A 22,425-nucleotide genomic window follows, 5' to 3' on the forward strand; every position below is an offset into this window, starting at 1 on the left:
ACTGAGAATATAAGGCTGTAAAACGAGTCACAACAGCTGTAATTGAAACTGACCTAATAGGTGACAAACACAGCACACATGATCCAGTATTTGTTGTTAAGTATGGAAGAAGGCATGTTTTTTTCCTCAGTTTTCCATTTAGAAAGGGTTTGATCGTTTACTGTGTTGGAAGCAGGCACCTTATCTGAACATATGTTACACTGACATAGTTAAGGCTCAGGTTAACGCAGGCTTGTAAATCCCGGGGCTTTGGAGTCAGGTTGCAAGTGACAAGCTTGTGGAAGCAAGCCCTGTAGCTATGAGAAAGATGCAGGCTGTCCCACCAAATGCGGGGGCCCATTTACAACCATTAACTAGGCTTTAAGAAAGCAGTTTAAATCTTATCTCACAGACTAGAGCTAACCTGCACGTTTTGTACTTGCAACTCAAAGCATTCTTCATAACTGACCACATTTATACACACTACATGTCTTAATGCTCCAAGACATAGAACAGCTAAAAGAGAACAAGGCATGCCTTCTTAAAAGTAAAGAAATGAGAGTGTGGATGAAAAAACAATGCTCAATGCTTCTGTTGTTATTGTTTGTTTTGTTTAGTTTTTTCTTTTGTAAACTTGTAGACTTTAATGTAGTCTCTGTGCTTTGGACTTGATATTCCCAAACACAACTAACCTAAATAATGAGTGCCCATTTAAGAAGAATGTCATCTTAAAAGGGATTCTTGATGTATACACATTTGCTCTATTTCCTTAGCACATGAATGAGTAAAAACTGGATCATACAACAAATAAACTAAATGACAACAAAAGCAGGGCAAGTGTCTAAGGACAATCAAATGCTCTACTTTTTGTTTCTCCCTGAGTGTTTAAGTCAGCTTTATGATGGTATGAATGATTTGCTCCTGCAGTAGCCCTTAGATGAAGCCTCTGTGTCTCTCTGAGGGCTTTCAAAGTCGACAAGCTGGGTCCACTAGCAGCATTTAGTAATTTATAACACGGGTACCTCAGAGGCATGAACAAGGTCCTGCGACCTCGTTAAGCCCAGTTTTCGTCATATATTCGCTAATGAAAGCATGAGCTCTCGTCTTTTCATTATGTTTATTTTGTGACTGACCCAGCATGCACCCTCTATGTTACGTCACATCCCCAAATAGTTGTTGATATGTGAGCATTATTTTTTGTCAGTAGTGCAAGGTAATGAAATGTCATCCCCTATAGATCTACACAATGTGCAATGGTCATACGTATAAATAATTAATTTCCAAGCTAGTTAGATATTTTCTTTGCTTGAAAATACTTGTAGACTCTTTGTTGAGGTGCCAGGGAGGGTGCACTGAAACGCCCTACTTTCAACCCCGCATCCCTAAACAATTAAAGCTCATGGATATTCTTGTGGCAGGCCACCAAGATCATCATTAAGAAAAAAAATTGCTAATACCACAATATCATAAGACATCTTGTTTGCATTTCAAAGGCCCTTCCTTTTTCTGACTTTATCTGGGGCCTCAGATACAACATGTCGTCCACTGCTATGCCAGCCTGTTTTAGTAATTCATGAAATGTACACTCGGGAGGTGAGAACAAGGTCTTTCGACCTCATTATAGCATTTTTTCATCATCTCCTCTCTGACATCTCTAAATGATGCAGCCCCCATCTCTTTTCATTTATCACCCAATTGCTTATGCGAGTCATCGTGTTTTACATTATGCTCATTGCACAGTGGAACACGATTCTACAGGAAATAGAAACAGGATCTACAATATATTTGTGCGTGGAAATGCAGTAAAAGTGTCTAGTTTTCCACATAGTCAATATTTTTTTCAATTTGTAGACAAAAGGCATGATAAGAATGTTGTACCTCTGGAGGTGGGAGAGGGCTTCTTTGGAATTTCTGAGAAGCTGCTTCCATCCAAACCGGGGCCCTTGCACTCCTTCTTCTCAGTGGCAGTTGGAGCTGATGTCTCCATGCTGCTTCTTCAATGTCCGACAACCTGAACAGAAGGAAGGACAATTCTGGTTGGGTATTGATAGTGCAAGCAATAATACATTTTACAATTCTAGCTGTAAATGTTGGTGGTGTAGTGATACTGTACATAGCACAATTTCCTGCCCGAGGGATCCAGTTCTCAGCTTTGAACAGTCCCAAGCCCAGATAAAATTTAAAAATAAAAATTAAAAAATGGGTGGGGGTGCACCATGAAGGGCATTCAATGTATAAACTGTGCCAAACAAATCATGCGAGTAATTTGTTGTCATTCTTTGTCATCTGACGGGACAAGCCAAAAGTGCAAAAATGCATATTTGCGGCATTAACTCATTCAAACCCAAAAATGTGTAAAGACGTAATTTAATACTTTGCTGTTCACTCCCAAAAACGTTATGTTTTTTTATACAAGAGCATACAGAAGGCTTTGATGCAGCTTCTGACATGAAGAGGTGGCTTAAAGCAATGGTAGTTATTACAAAAAGCGGCCGGCAGGTGGCAGCAGAGTATGAGAGATCAGCCAGGGCTATGTTGCAGCAAGTTCTTTTTGACAGTGTTTTTACCAGGAATGTGATTATTGATGAAACTTAGCTATAGTCTAATGCTAATTTCTGCAAAACAGATACAAAGATACAGATACACTTTTTTTTCCTGCTGAAAGAAGAGACTATGATGTTTCTTTTGGTTCCACGTTAGCTCGGAGCGAAGGGGGTTGCTTCAGTGAAAATGGCTGGGAGTGAATGAGTTAATATTGTGACTTGCTGGGAGTATCCAATTTAAAAAAAAAAATCACTTCAACACAGTGTTTTGCTGTTTCACCTAACAGTTGCATAAATTACTAAGGGGCAAAGGTTTTGCGTTTTTCTCACATAATTGAGAAGGCAAGAGCAGATGTAATTTAATGTTTACATGGTTATTTCATTATGGTTGTCGACATATTTATTCTGGCAGTGTAAATAATGTCAGGTCAATCCCTAAACACACATGGGTTTCTCAGTTTGATGTAATGAGTTCACAGGGCTCGCTCTGTTCCAATTGTAGATGTGAGTGGCCCTTAGTGCTGAGGTTTTAGCCGCACACTGTGTCAATACCTCTTCATGTGTGTGTGCGAATGGACTGGTGACGTGGCAACGTGCCACTTGTTTGACTTGGTAGGATCATTCTCTGCTAAAAAGCAAACATGACTTGGTGCAGTCCTGGGAGTAAAGCAAACCACACTGTCATGCAAGCTGCTGGTCATCATTTATTTTCAGACACTTGTGCCAAAATGTCTGCACACGTTGGCACCTTGTTGCAAAGAGGGAAAACATTTCAATGAGACTAACTAGGCCTGCTGTGGAAACAATAAAAAATACAAAACATAAGAAAATGTCTAAAATTGTAGATAGAGAATAATGGGTATTAAAAGTTCATATCACAAAACTATCCCGGCTGTATTATCACACTCTTTCTATGCGCTTTTGTGCATGAGAAACATAGTTCTTATTTTGTTTTGACATTTGTTTTTTAGTTAGTTTTAATAAATTTTTACAGCACGTTTGTTAGTTTTTATTAGTTTATATTTTCTTTGAAAATGTTTTGTTTTAGTTAAGTTTTTATCAGTTTTAGTTATTAACATATGTTCAATTAGTCAAGTGAAAGTTTAAAAGAAAATGTCAATAAGTATTGTGTAATGAAACAAGTAAACTACAATTCTCAAATGGCTAGTTGATCTCCCTTCTTCTGCACGGACATACAATACCGAAATAAATACTGTACATTTAAAATGAACCCTGAAAGCTTATGTGTGATATAAATTGACCAAGACGAAAACATACATTTTTACTACAATTATGTTTGGTTTTAGTTAGTTTTATAAAGATAGATGTAGTTAAAAAAAATTTAAGAAATGACCTTATTATTTTATGTCATTGAAACAAATACTTTTTCAATTAGAGTATTAGTTATCTTGTTAACTAACAATAATAACCTTGTTCACAACAATCTCCTCTCTTATGGCTCACAAGAATGTAATGAAAACAGGACAAAGGTTAGCAAATTAGTGAGTGATAAATGTGCACAAAAACATAAAATGGAGCATAACTAGATTTTGAAAAAGAAAAAAGGACATTTACTTCAAGTCTTACTAAGTTTTCACATAGTCTATCACGGTACCCGAAGCTCAAAGGCCCGACCGTACCCTCATTTCCGGTGAAGAAGAAACTTTCCAATGTTACAGCACGCTGTCAACATTTCAATAGCGATACATCTCGTAGTTGATGTTGGGACAGCATGGGTCAGTGATAGAATTGTCGTCTTGCAACCCTGAGAGCGTGGCTTTGATCCCAGGCCAGTATGACTATGTCAAAGGCAAGATACTGAACTGCCCAGTTGCTCCTGATGCTGTGTCATCAGTAGGCAAAATGTAAAAAGCTTTGAGGGCCTTGTAAGGAGGAAAAACTATATAAATGAAGTACCATTTACCAGAGTGTGTAGTTTGAGTTAAATTTTTAACACTGACACTAGTGCAATAAAGTCATAAGTGTTTAAGAGTTAAGTGTAGTTTGGCAAATATTGGAAAAAATATTGGCGCATAATAAAAAGTGTAAGTTTTGATCACTCTCAAAATGCACACAATAACTAGAAGAATCAAGACATTATTTGAGGCTTATGTGTTTTATTTTTACTGTAAATGTACTAAATACAATGGAATTTCCAAAGTTAAAAGACTGCAAAATTTGCAGTTAAACCTATTTCTGTTGATATAAATACCTGTGTAAATAGGGACATTCATTGACAAATTTATTCATTTATTTATTTATTATTATTTTTAACTGAATATTTTGGGAATCTGCCTCAGTTTCAATTTCTATAATATAAATGCAGCATGACAAAGGTCTTTGTGAATGTAGCTCAACCTCCAATTTCTGATATCAAATTGTTCTTTATATATCACAAACTAGTTGAGATATACTGCTGGTCACAATTTCTCTTCAATTGCTTCAAGATTCTATTATTCGATTAATTACACACATCGGCAAAGATTTACAGCAATTAGTGAATCAATTATGGCCATCCCTTATTGGATTAGCTGCATTTTTATTTCAGATGTGACGTTTTGAAATGAATAATGAATTATTTTAGTTGTCTGTGTAATTGATACTATTTTCAGTAAAGTACAATGAGAGCGGTAGTGGTCTTAGTGGTATGTCACCTCCCTAAGTGGTAGGTAGATTCCTTGTCCAAAAAAAAAATAAAAAATCCACTGGTATGGATATATATGACGTCGTATTAGGGCCATATATAAATATATATTTTTTAAAAGGTGGGGGCAATTCAGAGAAAAAAACTCCTAAATTTGCGACTTTATTAAGTGGCAAATTTGCGACTTTATAAAGTGGCAGAAAAAAAACTCTGAAACTTGAGAAATACACGTAGCGTAGCTATAGTCTAATGTCAGGATTTGTTGGTGGTTAATGGGACACTGTTTACAAAATGAAAAGGCAGGATGGAGACAGATTCATTCTTAACTTCATTCACTTCCTGATCCCCTATCAGCTGGCTAACACTAACCAATCAGAAGCTAGCATACATTGGGTAAATGCAAGTGAATGTGAGAGAGTAGCAGTTTCGATATACAATGGAACCTCAAAGTTTGAACATCTTGGAACTCGTACAAATCGGACTTCAACTAAAAAATCTGAGAGAAAAATGCCTCGGAGTTTGACCTCATTTTCGGAGTTCGAACACCCAAGCAAAGCAGGCTAAGCCGAACGTACTTTGAAAACGGGTAGCCAAGTGAAGCCGAGCGAGGCCGAGCAATGCCGAATGCTCACGTTGCGGTAGTTGAGACGATGCACTGCTCATTTCCAGTCAGATCGTGAATACTCCTGGATGTGCTCCATACTCACGAGTGCATTTTGATTTTTCCATGACAATTTTCTTCGCCATGGACCCAAAGAAAGACAACAATGCCAGTGGCAGCAAAGAAAAGCATACAATGCTACGAACCACAGTGGAATTAAGAAGATTATCGCCCCATTGTAACTACCGTGACTACTTCTGTAAATACTGGCACAAGGACTCCCCTTAGCTGTTCAACATGCCTGACGTTAAACAACACACGCAAGGACCGCTTAGTAGTCTAACAATATGCCCAATGTAAAATACACAAACTCAGCACTGAACTAAAGCTAGCATTAAAATAGCATTTATCATCCACTGATGCCATCACACCACAATAAAAAAGGTAAGGTATTTTTTATTGTTTAAATACTGTACAGGGTGTAAATGTAAAAAAAACATAAATAAAAATTAAAATATAAATTTTCTGTTTTTTGTCGTTTGGGAACATATTAATTGCATTTACATTATTTCCTATGGGAAAAAAATATTTCTGAGGTTGAACAATTCGGACTTTGAACACGCAGGAACGAATTATGTTCAAACTCCGAGGTACCACTGTATCAACTTAGCTACTTGTACAAAAAAATACTAAAATGTATGAATGTGTAAATAATAATTCTGGAAACATAAATGTACAAGTAAATATAAATTTTTGACAAATTAACTTAAATGCTTGATCCTCCCCTTTGTCGCTGGCAGTACCCAACGCTTCAAAGAGCGTATGCGTAACATCATATGGTTAATCTCTGCTAAAGCAATTACTATCTCCTTCTTTGAAAATCCCACCGAAAAGTATTGGCACAAAAATCCGAGTAGTACGCTACGTGTATTTCTCGTAAGTTTCTGAGTTTTTTTCTCATAAATCTGCCATTTCAAAAACTCACAAATTTGCCACTTAATAAAATTGCAAATTTGCCACTTTATGAAGATGCAAATTTGTGAGTTTTTTTCTCGCATATCTGCCATTTTAGAAAGTGGCAAAGTTGCCACTTTATAAACTCACAAATTTTCCAATTTATAAAGAGTTTTTTTCTCAGAATATTGCCCCCACGCTCTAAAAAACATATATTTATACGTGGCCCTAATACGGCCTTGTAGATATAAGAAACCAGACTCAAGTAATTTACCATTCATAAACCCTTTCTAACATTTGATTATTTATAGAGGATCACCACCTCCAATTTTTCCCTCTCCCCCTTTGTCTTCTCTTCACCTTCGCCTGAGACTTGTGTTAAAACATGCTGTGTGTTTTTCTTAGAGCCTCGTTCAGTTTCAAGTGTTCCTCTCCTCTACTACCGTTCAACGGCTCCCCTTTCACCAACACTGAAAGGAATGAAAACACACATCAAAAGAGGCCCTCTCATTTTGAAGATATCCAGGCTTCTTACTTTCTTCCTGCCTATCTTTCAGTCAGCGTGATCCGCATGCTGGTAGACTCTTTTTCCCGACAGCACACACGTTCTCGCTAGCTGCTGCTACACACACTGCTTATTTGACAAGCGCAGGAGATGGATAGCAAAGGTCTGCCACCTGCAGACCTCCACACTCGGGTTTCTGAAGGTGACAAGTATGCAGGTTATCAAAACAGCATTCAAAAGTCAAAATATAGCTTTGTTTTACATACTTTTGTGTCTTTATCATATTGGCTTCAACTCAAGCTGAAAGATAAGGAGCGATTATGTGTTCTTTACATCTTTTTTTTTTGTAGAATTTTTTTTCCTAATTAACGATAATGAAAATAATTCACTGCACTTTGTAAGCTAGCCCTGTGCATAGCCAAACCTCTTCAGATGTGTCAAACATTCCAAACTCCCCAGCACCCTTTTGGATTGGATTAGTCATGACAGCCATTATAATTTACCTTTGGATAAGATTCACCGCGTCCATGGTAAAGGTTTGATTAACCTTCTGCTTAGTTAAGGAGCCCTTTGGTCATGGCTGAAAGAACCCAGTGTCGACTATTGGTATGTGACAACCCACGAAACGGACGACAGAATAGTTCTTTTGCAGGCCAATCTCCTCACAGGAGGGTTGCTGCTAGCGAATAATAGCTTTAGACAGCTTTCAAATGCTCCTTTCACTTGTGGTACACACGTCATCAATTTTACAGCTGATGAACTGAGGTTCTTAACCCTTTTCCGGGGTTATACTTTAATGTGCAAAATAAAGGCATGCCTCGACCAACACATTTAATTTACATGCGGGCGGGTGTCGAGAGAGCAGTATACAAGCCTGAACAAGTAAATTTTTCAAGATCCAATTCCGACCCAAGCCATTCAATACTGTGTACACCAGGAAACCTGATCAAACCCACTCAAATAAGATCCACTATCTCACATGCTACTTGAAAATCATTATATCAAATTTATAATTATTATTAGGGATGTTCGATGCCACTTTTTTCAGACCAATACCAGTACAAGTACTCAACTCATGAGTCGTCACCAATACCAATACCAAGTGCCGATACCACTAGTACTTTTGATACATACAATTTCCCCCCCAAAAACAATGACAAATAATTTTAAAGAAATACCCACAGATGTGTCAAGCTAGAGTTTTCTATTGTTTTTCATTTTTGAGATATCGTTTCATGATTTTGGTGTATTCTTTTTTAATCACCCTGTATTTTGAATGGCATTTTATGTATCAAAAGTACTTGTGTCATCGGTACTTGGTATCAGGATCAGTGTCTACTCAACTGTTGAGTACTCGTACTGGTATTGGTCTGAAAAAAAAATGTTCCTGCACTATTGTATTGCTAATGATGGAACATAGCAGTAACAGAGTAATAATAGGAATATTGTAGTTTTCTGTCAGCAGCACTAAGACATTGCTTCTTTCAAGAATGGTTATTTAGAAAAACATTACTGGCCGCACCCAATGGCAACAACAAAAACAAATTGCCTTTGTCCTAAACTGGTCTTCTCTGCTCTTCTTGGTCTCATTCATTTGCCACACAGACTCATTGTTTCCTGGTTCCCCAGCAATCACCAGCCAAATTCAAGATTCAATTTGTCATATGCACAGTTAAACAACAACAACAACAGTATTTCAGATCAATTAAAGTTTTACTTTGATTGTCTCCCTAACCTTTCACAAATAATATAAAACGTTAAAATCAAATAAATTAATTCAAAACCCTCAAAATTACTTACGCATCATATCTGAATCACAATCTAAATCCAAAGTGTTCCTTGTATATTTCAGACAAAATACAACTGTTGATGTATATACCCTCAAATTACCAACTCTGACCAGCACAGATGCGTACCTAAAACTGTGCAAAATTTTAAAGTGCCCTTTAATTTACCCTACCATTTAGTCTCTCAATGTGAGCACTGCTCGCTAACCAAATACTTCCTTCTTTAGTTCATGTTAAGTCCTTACTGTGGCAGTTCCAAGCAAGCAACTAATTTGAAAACCACAATCTAAAACTTTGTTGTATGGTTTACCACATTGTAAACTGTATTCCTACCAGCTACAAACATGATTCAACAGCATATATTTTTGAGCTAGAATTAGTCTTTCAAACAGCCAGTCAATCTGACCCTCTGTCCTTCTATCTCTCCATTATTGCAATTGTCCTTATCAGTAATTTACAGAAAATTCTGAGTAATGAGCCAATCAGGATTTTTGGACTCACTCATTAGTGAGTTTAAATAAACGGATAACAGACTTGCTACCCGTAGTAGTCTTTTCAAAGCGCAATTCAAGACACTGAAGATTCTGACGACTGTACGTAGTCTTTGCCCAACAAGAAATAGTGTTTCCATGCAGAAATATACACCCTCAGTCCTGCAGGTTTGGGGATATTTCCCTCCTCCAACACACCTGATTCTTATGATCAGCCCTTGAGGACCGAGTGTACCCACCCCTGGTAAAGTCTATTGAACAGATAATAATTGATGTCATGTAACAGGCGTCTAAAACAGCAGTGAAAACTTCCCCACGGATGAGCTCTTACCCCACCCCTGAGTCTAACCTTCCTTGCGAAGCAATATCCTGTCGTTGATCTCTTTGTCTGCCTGAACCAACTGAAAACAGATGTGAAGCTAATGGGATTCTACCACACAAGGAATCTACAAGGATGCACTTTTGAGCTTTTATTTTGCAATAATTTCTTAGTAAACAATTCTGAGTCAATTCCTAAAGGTCAATGATTAAGAACTGTTGCTGTTGAAACAAACAAACAAAAAAGCATCATATTACTGTCCCCAAGAATGAAAAAAAAATCAGATTTTCCAATAAACCTTAATAAAAAAATTTGAGGTGTCAAAATTATTGCGTTAATTTTGAGTTAATTTTAAAGTTCCTTTAGCGGCACAATTTTTTTTAATGCACAATTAATGACCGCCCATTACTTGGAAAACCTGTACTTGGGTAATTCCAGTCACAATGCAGCAGACACATCCACGTCAAAATTTTGCAGTTATAAATGTAATAATAATCATATATATTTGTGGGAACTGGGGTCAAATGTATTTTACAATTTTAAAAATGCGTTTTTATTTTATTTTACAAGTTACTTCATGTTGAAGATTTGATAGCTCTTAATATGAAAAGAAAAATGCACTGAGCTGTCTTACAAATGCAATTATGAAAAATGACCTAGACACAAATCATTATCACACTTTTTTACAGTACAGTACATCTTTTTCATTTTAACTCAATTTTATGAATTATGAGGAAATTACTGTATCAATGACTAAAAGATGCAGCCATATTTCTATTAGTTGAACATTTTTTCCACTTTTATGTTAACAAGATCATGAAAACATTTAGAACAGATATGAAATTTGCAATGAATCGTGAGTTAACTATTGAAGACATCCATCCATCCATCCATCCATTTTCTTGGCCGCTTTTCCTCACTAGGGTCGCGGGGGTGCTGGAGCCTATCCCAGCTGGCTTCGGGCAGTAGGCGGGGTACACCCTGAACTGGTTGCCAGCCAATCGCAGGGCACACAGAGACGAACAACCACACTCACATTCACACCTAGGGACAATTTGGAGTGTTCAATTAACCTGCCATGCATGTTTTTGGAATGTGGGAGGAAACCGGAGTACCCGGTGAAAACCCACGCAAGCACGGGGAGAACATGCAAACTCCACCCAGGAAGGCCGAAGCCCGGACTCGATCTCACGTCCTCTGCACTGGGAGGCGGACGTGCTAACCAGTCAGCCACCGTGCTGCATTGAAGACATGCAATTAAAATTAAAAAAAAACTTTAATTTATACACTTGGTAATTTATATGCCCCTAATAATGATGATCTGGCCTTTTTCCATGAATTTTTCTCTCGAAGCTAGTAACAGCTCGCTATACCAAAGCAGAAAGTGACAAGCGACGGCGGGCCCGAACCATGGGAGTTAGTGACGACCACCTGCAGGCCCCAGCTGTGGAAGGTAAGCTGCGGTCGACCCATTGGGTCCGACACTACGATTATATATTTGAAAAAAATATGTTTATGGGACGCAACATATTTTTTTTTGCATACTATTGACATAAACAGTCCATTTTTATAATGAATGAATTATTAGCTCACCACTAGATGGCTCTAGGGATCACTGAATGTCCCTTTAATGTCACAGTTTAAGTTATGGTATTGTGTGAGAAGTACATATGTGTATACGTTCTGGCACGCATATAGTACAAATATCCAGGCCACAACATGCCTGAGAGAAGAGCAAGAGTATGTCATCCTCGATGATTTTACACCAAACTCAAGAGCAACTTACTAGCAACTAATTGAGTCTTAAGATTTCTGGAGGGTTATGAAATAATTTGCAATACATTAACAAAGTGGTGTATAATTCCAAAAAAGTGCATAACTGAGACAATTATAAAGCAGAGTTCATACCAAACTTTTAGAGTCATGCCTTTATGGGCTTTGTGGACTGAGGCACAGCCATGCTGGAGCAGAAAATGGCCTTCCCAAAAGTGTACCCACAAAATTGGAAACATATAATTGTCAGAGACAAATTTTTTAGACAAACCCAGCCGAGTGAATAACTTATATTAACTTCGGGTGAATAAAACATCAGATATGAAGATGTCATGTAAATCTCTCACTGTCATTTTGGTGCTAAGCCAGCGGTCCAATCAGTCGTTACATGAATCAATTGAAATATCAAGCACGAGGTCCTGGGAAACATTGTTAATGACGATAAAGTTTATAGTCAAAGCTACATAAGGTTCAACAAAGTAAACATGTGTTACAGAATGTAACAGCTGACTTAACACTTAAATAACCCTTTGGCTGTGTGTTTAAAGTTACATCTGTCATTGGTGCCATATTGCACACTGCTGACTCGAGCTCGCTGAAACATTTGGCCCTGGACATTCAGCCTAAATGTGTTGTTCACACTCAATCTCGAACCCTCTCAGCTGTTAAAAACAACAGCAAAATCTTCTTTATGTTCAAATATGTTCCAGATGTCAGAAAAGTACTTTTTCAGATTGCAGGACAAGACACCACAACATTTCTCGCACGTATCACTTGAGTACATCTCCTTGTTACTGCAGTTTATTTACCACTCTATTCGGAATTCTTGTGAGAGCTGTAGCCCAGCTGTTTCGACTTCCATGTCAGATCTAAGGCGTTTGCTGGCAGGGACACCTTCAAAGTTGTTGCCGTATTTGTGTTCATCTGTGACAACACAAACTGTGAGGAGACCAGGTGAGAGCATTCTAACTAATTTAGACAAGGATCGTGCTGAGCTGACTTCAGTTAAACCAAACTACTACTTTCAACAAAAATGAAGAGAATATAGTTTATGTACAGTATACAGGAATACAGTATACAGTGGGCTGTAACTGCAGGATATATTAGTATGTTTTTAAGTGACAAGGTAGCAACACAGTGTACATACATCTTGTTAAAAACACAATTTCCTCTTAATTTTATTATTTCAAACATAAAAATAAATACACAAAGTAGCTGTTTTTTATGCTTTTGGATTAGTTGCCCATATCTAATCTGTATTTTGGAAATGGCTTTCATTAGGTTTGGTTGTTATGTTTAGCATTACTTTCATAGTTTTGATAATTATTTTTATTCTTCTATATTGCATTTGATATCATGGTGATTTGACACTACAAAAAAAGTATAACTTCTTGAAAAAGTTGTTGTCTGTCTATATGTGGTGTGAAACTTTGGAATAATCTTTGTTGACATCACAAACAATGCAAAATTTCACAGATTCAAAATGTTATTTAAACAAATGGTCTGTTCACAATACATTGCCAGGCCGATTATCGGCACCGATATTAGGCATTTTGACGAATATCGTATCTGCCTTTTTTCAAAATCTGATGGCCAATAAAAGGTCAAACTAAAACTATTATAATCTCAGGGAAATATTTATTTAAATTTTCTGTTAACTTTATAAGAGATGCTGCTGACCATGGCAACCTTTTGTTTTCATTTGACATTCAAACAAAGAAATGTGAAAGTTTAAGATTTCAGGATTGTTTTAATTTAGGAAAAAACAGAGCTATGGTATTTGCTTCTTAAAATTAACATTTAACTCTTTAAGACGTATTGATAACCTTAGGAGTTCCCTGAACATTTTTTTTTTTAGAAATGTAAAATTAAGTATATTGTCTAAGATTTAAAAAAAAACTTTACAGTTTGAAAAGTCTGAAAAAATGTTCAATAAGCAATAATGCTATAAGACATTACAACAAGACATCAAGTCAAGATTGGCATTTGTATTTTACATTTTTTTTACGTCAATACCCCCCCCCCCCCCTTTTTTTTTTTTTAAATTGAAAATGTATATCGGCTTTAAATATTGGTTATCGGCCTCCTTGACTAATAATCATCTGTACCGGCCCTGAAAAAAACATAACGGTCTAGAGAATATATTTTCTTAAGATGACATCATTGCTGTCTGTGTAAACATGTGCTTGTTCGTTCCATACCATTGTTGATATATTGTCTATTACCATTGCTGGTACTGTTTGCCACCCATATACTGTTGTGAAAATGTAACACTTATCTGTTCCCTATGGTAATGCCACCATGCTAAATCCTTTTAGTATTTTTTTTTTTCAGTTATTTAATACTCATTGCTCTCTGGGTACTTGCTTATCATTGAGTCTTAAGACCCGCATTTTTTCTGCTGGCCAATTTTATTTTAATTTTTTTTTTTTACTCATTTCGACTTTCGACTTCTCTTTTCTCACAACATGGGGGGAAAAAATTGGGGTTAACTCATGTTCTTATTTGTTGTAGTGGACACCAGGATAGAATAGCTGTAACGTGTTGTAAACTTACCAAACTTGTATGTACCATTTTTAATATGAACATCATGCAAATCAACTTGTGATTGTTAGCTAAGATCCAATCATGAACCAGACGTGTTGACATAATCCAAATTATGCGTTTTATTGGTTTAGACACGAAAATATATGTCCACTGCAATCACCTATGGGTCCGAAGGGGTTAAGGTTAGTAGCAGGGTAGCAAATATCGTAATTCGAATGGGAGATATGGGTGGGATTATTTATTTTTTTCTTCTCTTTCAGGCAGAATTTGACTTTGTTACCATTTTGCTTTTTGTTAGACTATGACACTGACTGTGTTGCTTTTGCTATTGCCTGAAACTAATTTAAAAAAATTAAATGTATGAGTCTTTTTTTGGGACTCACTGAGCTAAATCTGGGACCTCAGATAATAATGTTGTGCCATGTGTAAATGTACACTGGTATGATAATAAAGTTTATAAAATCCAGAGTGAAAACAAACACCCATGCATGCGTGTAGTAGTCCAAAATGTCTTATGAAAGCTTTTGTTTTTTGTTCATTAAATCTGTTTAAAAATGTTTTTTTTAAAATGGGCACCTGTCAACACTGACCAAATGGCATGGAATTCAGTTCTACCAATGTCAATGTTTTTCCTGGAATGTTCTTTGAGCTCACCTATTGTCACTTCTAAGTTCCGCCAGACATACGGAGACGTTTGTACATGTAACATTCATCCAAATTCTGACTCCTAAGGTTCTTGCATAACATAAGCAAATCTCATTTGCCTCGAGACATGGAGGTAATTCTAGCAACAGACATGTTTTTAGAGAAGAAGAGAAAGTTTGAAGACTAAAGACAACCACATGTCTACTGTAAATCCAAGTGCAACTATGGCTCTCTCATCTCTTGTCTCAAGCGTCTATCCGAGAGGCGTCTGTGGCCTGGCACTTCATCAGTACAAATTAGAATATAGTCTCTCCCAACATATAGATACACTGGGGGAAAACATCTGTCCAGCTCTTAGGCTGCATTCTGCCTGTTTCAATGAAAGGCCTCAATATAAATCATAACTTATCCATATGGTTGCATTTTGTTGTCAACCGCTTATTCAAAGGCCCCAGTCTCATCTACTGCATCTGATTAGGCCTGTGGCAAATGTTGGAGGCAGCATACTATTGTTGGAGACCCTGTGTGAGTTGAAAGAGCTAACAGTCATTTAAAATTAGGGCTGAGTTTAAAAAATTGAATAATCTAATCGATTTTCCTTTTCAAGTCTGATATCAATTCATAAAACTTTGAATCGATTATTTTATATATCTCTTTTTTCCCCGTAAATTCTTAAGAATATTGAATTTTAAAGGCTGATACTATTTTTGTATCTTATACTGTTTTCTTGAAATGTACTATTCAAATGAATGCAAAAGTATTTTCTTACATTTATGAAAGACCTGACTTATTGCACTTTAAGACAATTCAGAATCTTTTCAATTTATATTTACAGTTATTGAATTAGATTATGAAAATATTTTCATCTCATCCTTGCTGATGTCAATGTTTGTGTTGCTGCCTCTGCAAAATTTTGTTTGGAATTTAATGTTTGTGAAGTTTTTATCATGTCCTTGACGTTTAAGAATAATTGATGTGCCATTATTAATCAATATCGGATTGAATTGAAGCGAATTGAATCGGGAAAAAAACCAAAATCAAACTCAACTCTTGTGAATCAAAAAACAAATTGATGGAGGAAATTAGAATCGATACACAGCCCTATTGAAAACCTTGGTAGAATGGCAGAAATTCCTCATCATTCATCCTTTTGTTTTTTCGCAGGTTGGATAACAGACACTGCTAAATCAGTAATTACATACTTAAAAAGGAAGTAAACCTAAAAAAAATCTTAACAATAATATGTTCTATGCAGCCCCTCTAGTCTAAATATGGTGTTCTGGTAAATATTTCGTTAGTGGAATATGAGTTGAGCAGCAAAATCCAGCCGTTTTTATCCATCTCCGGGAGCGGCTATCTTGTCACTTGTCGACTGAAGATGACAACAATGTTGCTCAGGGCTTGGGCAACGACCAATCACAGCTCACCTGTTTTTTGAAGCTGCGCTGTGATTGGTAGTTACCTGAGACCTGAGCAATATTGACGTCATCTTTAGTCGACAGCAAGTGGCAGAATGGCTGCCCCCTGAGATGAATAAAAACAAATGGATTTTGCTTCATAACTTTTATTCCACAAATGTAATATTAATCACAATGTTTAGACTGGTGAGGTACATTTAACATATTATTGTTGTAATGTTATAGTGTTGTTATATTGTATTTGCAGTGATTTATGTTGACTTTTAGCATCCTCTAGTGGTGAAATGTGTATTACGTCTGACTCACTTGAGTTGACGTCAGTTTTCAATGACACTCCTGAAGAGCAACACGTACTCGGTGGAGCTTTGGCTCACGTAAGGCTTTGATTAGTAAACTATAAAGAGCTAATAAGTCAAGTCAAATGTTTGGGGGAATTCAAATGTTGGTAAAAATGTGTTAAGAACGAATCATTGTGGATGTTAGCATCCGTTAGCCTCTTATGCTAGCGGACTTGAGTTTGCTAACTAAGCTAACTATGTTAGCGTACCTTGGTTGTGTTATCTTTTCTATTTCAGATTGCATGTTCTAAACGACATAAAAGTGCACTTATTAGTGTTATAATTGCTATCTCGTGTCCATGGCGTGGAGAACGTCTGTGTAGGCACCATTAATGCTTTAAGCTACATACAGCAACTTAAGTTGTACATCAAGCAAGAACAAGAAAGATTTCCACTGAAAAAAGCTTCAACAATCTGTGTCCTCACTGGGATCCAATTAAAAATGAATGAATATTTACAAAATAAATCAATCAAGTTTATTCATTTGAACATTAAATAAATTGTCTCTTTAGTGTATTCAATTGAATTTCGGTTCAAAATTATTTACAATTCATTGTATTCTGGTTTTATTTATGTTTTACACATAGTGTAACTTAATTGAAATTTGGATTTGTATGTTAAAAGTATGACCTGTGAGGACTGTGAGGACCATTCAAAGTTTGGGCAGTGTATTATGAACTTTCTATGCTGTCAGTGAAAGACTAACATTAGCTGAGTGTAGCCGCAGTGACTAACAAGACTGTCTGACCAACACAAGCTAACAAACTGACAATGACTAACAAGTTTACTTAATTAGTAGATGGAAAGCTATTAATTAACATACAACAGATTATGAGAAGGTTTTTTTTCTGACCACTGTCTGCTCACCAGAATTTAACCCACGTTACGAAATGAAAGATATTTATGTTTTATGACATCAAGCTATTCTATTGAGTGAACCCTTCTTGCAACATACGAAACAAAAAAAAACTGAGAAATTACAAAAATGTACAACATAAATATTACAGAAACCCATGTACTGCAAAAAGGAAATGAGAGGGAAGAAGTCAAGTTGACAATAAATGTATTCAAATGCTTTAGATTTACCTCCTATTTTGAAAGAGGAGAGGGAAATAAGAATCTGACACTTTCCATTGTCCATTGTCTGGAGAGTTAATCTTGTGTTGAGATAATGAAATGTGTCTTCCCATCCCCCATTCACAAACTACCTGACCTCCCATGACCTGGGCAGGGTTTCCCCAAAAGTCTTTAGTGCTGCAGTCATCATTGTTCTTTTGTAAGCCAATAGACAATGATGATGTTGCTGATGAAATTGCATTTATTCCACATGCAAGTCAGGGAGGATGTGAAAAGTTTGCCCAGTATCTGCCGTTCCGACTCTTTTACTTTATTGTGATGATACATAATACATGTTCTGTACAGTATACAGAAACCAATTTTTTGTGGTTATGACTTTAAAATATAATGTTTCATTTTGTTCATTTCGGGTATACTGTTCTGTACTTGTTCTGTGGTTCAATAAAGCTGTTTACAAAATAATAAATAAATACATAAATAAAATTAAAAAATTATAAAAAATAAATATATAAAATAAAAAATGTTTTAAAAAATACTTTAAAATGGTTACATAAGGTTTAATTTTGTTCATTTCAGGTATACTATTCTGTACTTGTTCTATGGTTCAATAAAGCTGTTTAAAAATAATAATAAATACATAAATACAATTGTAAAAATAATAAAGTTAAATAAATGAAAAATAAATAAATATTTTTTTTGAAAATACGTAAAAACAGTTATATAATGTTTAATTTTGTTTATTTCAGGTTTACTGTTCTGTACTTCTTGTTCTATGGTTAATAAAGCTGTTTAAAAAAATAATTAATAAATAAATACTTTTTTAAGACGTTTCATAAAAAATAAATAAATAAATAAATAAATACATAACTAAATTTAAAAAAATTAAGACTTTAAAATAGATGTATAATGTTTATTTGTTTTTTCATTTCAGGTATACTGTTCTGTACTTGTTCTATGGTTCAATAAATCTGTTTAAAATGAATAAATACAAATAAAAAAGGAAAAAAAGTTAAAATGTTTTCCACTCACACACACTGTATTTCAAAGACCTATTTTTTCATGATTGCCATTTCCCTGGCACAATGGTACAATGCTGGGTGATCTCAGTTTCTCTTCTGGGGCTGGAGTGCTCTCTTATTGCTGCTCTAGGGTAATGAGGTAGAAGTAGGAGAGGGTTCAAATGTGCTCAACCTCGCTCCCTCTACCTCAGTCTCCCCATCCAGGATATGATGGGTGTCTATTTAACTTCACACTTGAGGAAGAATGAGTAGCACTTCTTGAGGAGAGTGAAACAACGGGCGTTAAAACAAGCAAGGGTTGTCCGCTGCTGTCCACATGCCAAAGGCAAAGGGGACAGACAGAATTCAGTGAAGTGCTCTACAGATGAATGTAAGCAACCATCTCCTGCTCACCCTCCCAATTTTCCCTCTATCTTAAGTCCAGACTGAATATTAAGATTGTGTGTCTCTCACCCAATGTCCATTGCAGACACGTGTATTCCCTCCTGTACATGCAAACGTACATGTGGTACTTTGGCATGGCTATAGTGTACTTTAAATAGGGTCCGGGCGACAACTCTCCACTCTACAACTCCTACCTACAACTTAAACTTTTTGAGCTGACGCTAACTCTATAAAACCGAAGTTGGAGGAAAATGTGCATTTCATCTCTTTAAGCGCAAAATGCCACTACAAATAATTTTTCCACCAAACCACAAAAACCTCAACAACTCTACATAAGCTGTATTTTGTTACGACGGCCGCCTGAATGGCTTCATTTGTGACTTGACTCAATGAAGAGGTGGATAGACATGGCTTGGGTTTGAACGCCTTCGCCTTCCTTCTCCTTTTGAGGTCACTCAGCAGGAGTGGGTGGTTGTAGTAGAAGAGGGTGCTCCTCCCCCACCTTCGAGTCACATAGTGCTCACCCCACTCCTCTAACCCTCCTCTATGTCCCTGTACGCTAGACTTCATCGGTATTTGCTTTCAAAAAAGCTGTTCCGCCTCCTCTCATTTGCCTTCTTCTTGGGCTCTACCCCTCCAGCACGTACATACTGTCACATACTTCCCCTAAAAAAATAGACAAAAAAGAAAGCTGATCAATAAAGCAGGATATGTGTAGAGCAGTGATGTGTGAAAATAGGGGCTGGAGCAGCATACAGTACGTATACAGTACATCCAATCCACACGCACACACACAGACTCTCACAGAGAGAGGCCGGCCTGCAAAGATGAAAGTGACATGACCACTATAGGTCTGTGAACGCTGCAGCGCAGAGCCCCCAAACTGAGAGTGAAAGAGCTGAATAGGCTCAGCCATTCTTTACTCCTTTCACTCCCCGTAGGCTTTAACTGTTGGAACTCTTCATTCCTCACAATAGGCAAATGCACTAAAACTCTTTTTTTCACTCATGCAAATCACCTCGGCCCTGACTGGGGATGTCATCATGTGAAGTGGAAAACACACATTCTCTTCATTTCAAAAAGTGGATAGATAGCATATACAGTATGTTAGGTTACCCTTTTTTAATCGCATTTTTTAACTGACTGATTCACTTTTTTTTTTTTTTTTTTAGGATTTCTTATTTTAAGTAGAAATGGTGCCAAAACTGCTTTCCTTCACTCTAAAAACAGTTGGGTCAAAACTCAAAAGTAACCCAATTATGGATCTAAAACGGACCGATCCACTTTATGGGTCAATTTGACCCAACTTGAGTTGTTTAATACAAAATGGCCTGATTTTTTGACCCGAGTAAATGATTTGACCAATGTTTATTAGTTGTTTTACACTAAAAGACACTTATCTTGACTCAAAGTAGAGGATTGGTTCATTTTTTACCCATAGTTGGGTTATTTTTGACCCAACTGTTTTTAGAGTGTTGAGATACATGTCCATTGTTTTGAAGCTGAGTTGGCAAAACAGTAGAAAATTAAGAGGCGGGGCGGACTTTATTTCCAAACATTATGAGATATGTCTTGGAACATTATTGTCAGAACTTTGTAGACGTAGGGTTCATCTGGTTTCCTTACACTTTAAAAACACTTAGGTCAAAAAATAACCCAACTACAGGTTAAAAATGGACCGATCCTCCAAGTTTGAGTCAAGAAATGGGTCTTTTAGTGTTAAATATTTGTCAGATCCTTTACTTGGGTAAAAAAAAGGGTTCTTTTGTATAAAACAACCCAGGAAGTTGGGTCAAATTGACCCCTTAAGTGGATCGATCCATTTTTTTAAATCCATAATTGGGTTACTTTTGACCCAACTGTTTTTAGAGTGTAACGTGAACCTGACTGAAGAACTGCAGATATATTTTGAATGTTAAATAACTTGACATTAACATCAAGATAAAAAGCGAAAGCCATAAACCCAAAGATGAGTTTGAAGATCATTAGCAGTGTCTAAGAGATAATAGTAAAGCCGACGGCAAATATGGCTGCTAAAAGGGCCCACAAAGATGTCAAGACTGCTCAGGCTGAAGAGCAAACAGTAAACTTTGAATCTTTCAAAAATATGTACACACATCCCACAGCTCTGTGATGCACTATGTGTTGTTGCTGCCACTGCATTCCTCACACACTCTGATGTTTATTTATTTTTGGCTTAGTAGCATTAAGAGATTGGGAACTGTGATAGTGTTATTACGCTTATTTTTTTCATAACACAACTGGGAGGACTAACCATGCCTATTATAATGGGGGGGTTTACATCATAGTTTTAAAATATTATAACTTAAATAACAGTATATTATTTACAGTTCAATGGAAAACATTTTTTAATGTCATTTCAGCTACATGCGGGGCATTAGCGCCTAGCTTTCTAATCACATCTCTTCCCTTATGGATCAAGTTGCAAGAGACAAATTTTTGGGATTCCGATGTCAGATAAGTTCAAAGTGCAAAAAAGATGTAAAGCTGCCTTCCTCATCTGCGCGAGGCAAAAAAGGAACGAAGTTATAGGATGATTGCAACCAGCAGCAGAACATTTTCTGACGATTTGAAATGCATGCACAAAGGTCGTATTGGTGACAAAAGAAAGCAAAGTGAAAGTTTCTCGCCCGAGATATGCTGCTGTCAGCGTGATGCATCACCACAAACTTTCTTACCTCCACAGTCGTATCGCTCACTTCGAGGCTCTCACACTTCTTTTTGTCCGATGTTAACTTTTGACTGTCTGCTTCCTCCGGCAATCCAGTCCCACAAGTGGAAGGTCGCGGCGCTAACTGGCGTCTTCGAGAGTGACGCCAAACTCTATGTACAAAGTTTCGAAAAAGTTTTGAAACGACACCAAAATGCACACTCCTCCTCAAAGCGGAACCGAAGACGTCGCGTCCAACTTTTTCTTGCAAGCCATCCTCTCTCTCTCTCTCTCTCTCTCTCTCTCTCTCTCTCTCTCTATCTCTCTCTCTCCTCCACACCAAAAGGTGTGCGCTTCGTGGCGCTCGCTTTGTGCTCCTTTCAGCCAACAGTCGCGAGAGTTTTGCTCAAAGTTAGCGCGAGCAAAATGAACTTCGAAACTGTTTGGCGGACAGTTGCTGTGAGGACATGCGGAGATGTTGAGATCATCAGGGCTGCTGATCTGTTCAACCCGTCCCCCTGCTCTCCCGCTTCCTCCTCCCCCTCTGCTTCTCTCCCTCCCCGTGCTCCCTGGTGAGTTGGGACATTTGCTACACCAGATGGGCCGGGCTAACAATCCAGCAGTTGCAGACTTGTCAGGGAGTGAGTTAGATAAAGTTACGTTTTTTTTCATTCAATTTTTTAAGACCTCACTTAGTTACTTGAGAAATCGTAACCTAGACACTAAATGA

General features: G+C 37.0%; 1 protein-coding gene across 1 annotated transcript in view; it reads right to left on the minus strand.

Annotated features, from left to right (window-relative positions):
• gli2a (GLI family zinc finger 2a) overlaps window positions 1-22,172 on the minus strand; it is a 94,640-nt gene extending 72,468 nt beyond the window's left edge. The window contains exons 1-2 of the mRNA XM_077579776.1: window positions 21,724-22,172; window positions 1,858-1,990 (exon numbers count right to left, since the gene is read on the minus strand). Of these exons, the coding sequence (XP_077435902.1) occupies window positions 1,858-1,966 (109 nt within the window). The 5' untranslated portion in view covers window positions 1,967-1,990; window positions 21,724-22,172. The remainder of the gene's footprint in view (window positions 1-1,857; window positions 1,991-21,723) is intronic.
• Between the last annotated feature and the right edge of the window lie 253 nt (window positions 22,173-22,425).

The sequence above is a fragment of the Vanacampus margaritifer genome, chromosome 11, assembly GCF_051991255.1.
Source record: "Vanacampus margaritifer isolate UIUO_Vmar chromosome 11, RoL_Vmar_1.0, whole genome shotgun sequence".
Taxonomy (NCBI): domain Eukaryota; kingdom Metazoa; phylum Chordata; class Actinopteri; order Syngnathiformes; family Syngnathidae; genus Vanacampus; species Vanacampus margaritifer.